General features: G+C 48.4%; 1 protein-coding gene across 1 annotated transcript; it reads right to left on the minus strand.

Annotated features, from left to right (window-relative positions):
* Positions 1 to 569: 569 nt before the first annotated feature.
* LOC148117243 (rhox homeobox family member 1-like) lies at positions 570 to 4,934 on the minus strand. The gene is made up of 3 exons (XM_087902829.1): positions 4,048 to 4,934; positions 2,121 to 2,166; positions 570 to 823 (listed from the first exon to the last, which is right to left on the minus strand). The coding sequence occupies exons 1-3, from the start codon at positions 4,434 to 4,436 to the stop codon at positions 707 to 709; spliced, it is 552 nt and encodes a 183-aa protein (XP_087758955.1). The 5' UTR covers positions 4,437 to 4,934; the 3' UTR covers positions 570 to 706.

Here is a 4,934-nt window from a genome sequence, read left to right on the forward strand (position 1 = left end):
AATATTTGTTTCAAAATTACATGCAAATATATTTTGTTGGCTCATGGTTAGGAGAAGAGGAAGCCTCCCTCCAGCCAGGAATGCCTGGAGTCTCTGGTTTCTTTTGAAGCAACAAAAAACTTTCTGCATATAATGTACTACTACCACGAGTGCCCCACAGATGGTGAGTTTGGGTGAGCAGAACCCCAACAGTGAAGATGAGCGCTCACTTCCCTACTCCTCTGAAACCGGTAATTTACCTTTGGAAAATTCTGGTTGGAACTAGACTCCAGTGTGGTCAGCAGGCAGTACAGTCTGAAAATGCCCTGGCCACCTACTGTGGACAATGAGGACCCTTGAACATGTTTCTGCTCCTAAGTGGTCGCAATGGGGCGAGGGGAGCATCAGTGAGACACAGGGACCCATACACATTCTGTGCAAACCCAGTGAGGCCAGGGATATGACGGTGACTGCCGGGGCCACTGCAGGGGACAAGGCATGCCACCTCAGGAACGTCGGCTGTGCCAATCTGTTTGAATCGTACATAGCGAGAACACTCGGCATCTACAGTCTACAAAGCAGAAAGAAGAAACAGGGACAATTTGACTTTATTGTTATTGTCATACCCGTGTCACAGGTACAGGGAAACATGGTTTTCTCCCATGTCTAAGCAAGGGGTGACACCAAACAGCCCATCTCCATGTGTCTCCTGGGCAAGGATGGCACTCTAGGGCTCCTCCACATCCATCATGCAGATGTGGTCCTGGATCCCACGTGGTGCACTCCTGCGCATTGCTTTCTTCTCCCGGGCCCTCTGTTTGGCTCGCCTGTTGTTAAACCAAGCCTGAAAACAGAGGACAGGAAGCATGTCAGCGAGCTGAGTACTTGTATGGAAAGGGACACTTCATCGGGACACATTAAATGTCACTGCCGTTCTAACCACACAGCAGAAGGAGCTGCTTTCAAAATGCTCGGCCCCGCAGGGCAGAAGCACGAAGGTGTGTTTGGTGTTGGATGACATGGCTAGGGTCTCTGGAACCAGACCTTCTTCACAGGAAACGGAAAAGAGCGGCAGGAACCATGACTTTATGAAAGTAACAGCATGCCTGCTCCTTCGGATCACACAGGGAGAGGAGCAGCCCTCTGCCACGTTCTGGAACAGACTCGGCACAAGACAGGTTCACCCTTAACGTGACTCCCAAGGTGGACTTTTATTGGTACCTTATTCACCAATGCTGGCTCATCTCAAACTGTTTCCATATCGCTTCCATTGAAGGCTTCATTCCTTAGACTAGATATCAAGGGTGTTAACCCTTGCCCCCTTTTCCTGCTGTTGGGACCGTTTTGGCAAGGTGTTCAGGTGAAGGCACAAGTGTATTGAAAGCAATCCCCCAAGTTAAAACTGAGTGCTGCTGTCTCCTGCAGACTGACAGAGGCAGAGGTCCAACCGCTCGGGCTATGATGCTCTATTTCCACACCAATCTTACCACAACCTGCATCGGGTGGTCCGAGTGTAGCTGCTATGGGCAAACTATTTTCTCGTCCAGATAACTAGTAGCTTTTCCTTTACCTAAGTGTGCACGACTAACGTTCAGACAGTTAATACGACTGAACCCTTGGAGAGCCCTATTTGATCTTGCATCGTCTTGAATATTACAAGAGCACCCTCAGCCCCGGCATGACTCCACAGAATCTCCATGAAAAGGTCAATGATGGTGAAGGAATTAAACAGGAAGTATTGGGAAAATATCTATGACCTCACCGGTAGGTATATAGTCTACATGTATATGATTACAGAATCCATGCTGTTTAAAGATCTGAGCTTTGCACACAGAGAATCGGCTGCATATTGGTTTAGCACACAGGATACGAGCTGCATATGGGCTTTGCACACAGAGTGTGAGCAGCATAAGTCTGCCTTGCTTTTCTGACTCCACCAGGAATCACTTTCCTTCCAGGAACGGGCAAGAAACACTAGGTGGCCTGCAGTTCCTTCAGCATTCAGTGATGAAGGCAGGGCCTGCCGTCATAAGAATGACAGAAAACTTTCACCTACTGACAAAGACCCACGACAGCTGGTCCGGGATTGAAGCATGCTCTAGGTGGACGGCCTTGCCCCATGCTTTCTCGAATTTACTGACCTGCACTTTGGCTTCAGGCACATTCATGTTTCTGGCAAGCACCGCTCTGTGGAGAGAAAGCCACAGAGATCAGTAATCAAGGTTTTGAGAAAAGTCACAGACTGGAAACAGTGTGTCCTTTTGTTGGACTTGATTTCCCTGCTCAACTCAAGGTCTCCTCGCACGCAATCCAGGCACATTTTTGAAAGTATTCACTCATCAAGGCATTTAAAATATTGTGCTGTACATTGGTGGTCAAGACAACATTTACTAGCTTACACAAATCATTTTAATGCTGTAATTTAAATGAACATCCAGGGCAGAATTCTATACACTATGTTATGCAAATTTTAAAGAGAGTAATATGTAGGAATTATGTCAAAGCCTACATGACAACAGGATCTTTCTTATTCTCGCTCTGTTTTTTTGTTTTTTTGTAAATTTCCTATAGTTCCAAATGCAAACACCAGGCAGGAGAGGGGAGGGGGAGAGCATGGAATAAAATAGAGAGCATCAAAAATATAATCTTCCAGGTATCACGGGGCACAATCAAGACTGTGTAGCCAGAACTAATGGTGGCGACCTGCAAGTCCTGCTAATTGGGAAACTGAGGCAGAAGGGTCACAATAAAAGGCCTGACTGGGCTCTAGTTAAATTCAAGGCCTCCTTAAGGACATTAGAGAGACCCTATCTCAATCAGTAAGAGGAGGCTGGTAGCCAGGGCAACTGGCCTCAGATTTGTATTCCTGGTACTTTAAGACCAGAGAGAGGATGACCTCAAGATCCCGGTTAGCTTTGTTTGTATTCTGCATTTTATTTCAGCCAGGACACCAAAGACAGTCCATTAATGAAACCCAAATGCCCACTTAAAATCAGTCATGAGATGGTGGCGGGGAACAAAGATTTAATGGACTTCTTGTGGATCATACAAGTGGCTTCAGCCCTCACCACCGACAAATGAGGAAAAAAGTGAGAAAGACAACCACGGTATATAAAATGTTTGAAAAAAATAAGACCACATTCTGCTACCCAGTGGGGCAACTAAAAAAAATCAAGAGGCGAATAACCAGTGCTGTTGAGGAGCGAGAGAAAAGGGAAGCTTCTAGAGTGTGGGTGGGAATATCACTTCATGTCCTAGGTAATGAAGGAACTGATTAGAAAAAGAACCCAGTCCAGTAACTCCATTTCAGAGTTTACGTAGCAGTCCAGTTTTACACTGCAGTCCTGTAGCTCCATTTCAGAGTTTACATAGCAGTTCAGTAAGTCCATTTCAGAGTTTACTTAGAAGGGACAGAGGACCGGAGGGGAAAGAGGTTTTTGTCACCCCAGGGAACAACAACCCCACCCAATCGCCAGGAGGCAAAAGCAACCCTGAACTCCTAAGAGGGGAGATTCTAAGGCAATGGTGGCGTGTGCTGATTCAATGGGGTGACACTGGGACCCGAAGGGATCTGAGCAACAGTAGAAACTACATCTGAAACGCCAGAAAGCTGTGACAAATGAGGCAGAAAAGGACATTGAGCTCAATCCCAGGAGCCTTTAGAGTTCTCCTGTTTCACAAGGAAGAAGATATCCAGGTCTGCAGGGGAAGAAAGGGGGAATTTTGATACAGTTTGTCAAGAGGAACAGACTTCTAGAGCCCTGTGAGACAAACCAAAAAAATTCTTGACTCTGCAGAATTCTAAAGCATCAGAACAGTTTCATTCCAACACGTTTTCATTCATCCATGTCACTCCCCAGTTGAAAATGAAGAGCAAGAATGTCAGAAGCAGTAAGCACACCTGTTTCCGGTCACCACCACAAAGAACTTCCCCACTCCAGTCATGGGGGAGAAGCTACCTGTGGTTTGGAAATGAACGGGGACAACAGGGCCAAGAAGGGGTAAAGGCCAGGTCAACATAAACATTAGCCCCTGAAGGTCAGGGTGCCTCCTGGTGTCAGCACATACCTTGTGAGTACATCCGGGTACTGGGTTTCTTGGAAAACAGTCTCCATTTCCCACACCTGCCACTGTGTGAAGTGGAACTGGATTCGGGGTCGGCTGCGCCGGCGCCTTGGAACCTCAGTCAGCTCGAGGGCTGGCTCCTCTGGATCCACCTCCATGGGCTCCTGGCTGTTCTGGTCACCTTCGGGACCCAGGTTATCGTAAGGGCTCATGTGGTCCCCCTGGGTCAGGTTTTCCTGTTGGTTCTCACTGTGGTCCAGGCTCAGAGCTCCTTCACAGAAGCTGCCCCCCACTTCAACTGCTGCCCCCTGTTCAGGGCGGGGGCTGCCGTCCTCTTCATAGTCCTCCATGTGAGAGTAGAAGCGGTCACTGTAATTATAGAGGTGCGCCATGGCCGCTGCTGCACTACAGAAGCCTAGACACTTGCACCTTGCTGGAGCCTTTGGCAGCAGCCTTGCCCTGGGGGCTTTCAGCAGGATGGGGCTACAAAGGCTCAGGTGCTCCTCCTGCAAGACCACTATTGGCTTTCTAGCTGAATCCTACCCCAGTGGGTGTGCCTGTGTGGTGAGAATGGGCTAGGGCGTGGTCCCGAGGATGGGGTAGGGGGAGAAAGGGAATGTGCAGAAGCTGAATTTTACCCCTAGGATATCTGCTTTGATCTGTCTGCATCCCAGGCCACTGCTCGTAGACCCTACAGAAGACCAGGGGAAAGGGCTACTGGAGGTTGCAAGCTGATTTTAGCCTGGGGAGTGCGGAAGAGGGAAAAACTCACAAGGAGCCTCTGAGAGTGGGGGCTCTGGCATTAGTGAGTCCAAATACCCAAGGGTAGTCACTAGAAACACAGCATGGTGCCTTCAGGAGGGAGTGCGATTTCAAGTTTGGCTAGCTGG

Source organism: Myodes glareolus, chromosome X, assembly GCF_982192425.1.
Source record: "Myodes glareolus chromosome X, mMyoGla1.1, whole genome shotgun sequence".
Lineage (NCBI taxonomy): Eukaryota > Metazoa > Chordata > Mammalia > Rodentia > Cricetidae > Myodes > Myodes glareolus.

What these genes read in the sequence shown, in the direction of transcription:
- LOC148117243 (XM_087902829.1), bottom strand. Translation starts at nt 4,436, where the DNA reads ATGGCGCACCTCTATAATTACAGTGACCGCTTCTACTCTCACATGGAG. An exon ending in TACCCGGATGTACTCACAAG is followed by an intron (nt 2,167 to 4,047) that starts GTATGTGCTGAC and finishes TTCTCTCCACAG; the next exon opens with AGCGGTGCTTGCCAGAAACA. An exon ending in TGCCTGAAGCCAAAGTGCAG is followed by an intron (nt 824 to 2,120) that starts GTCAGTAAATTC and finishes CTCTGTTTTCAG; the next exon opens with GCTTGGTTTAACAACAGGCG.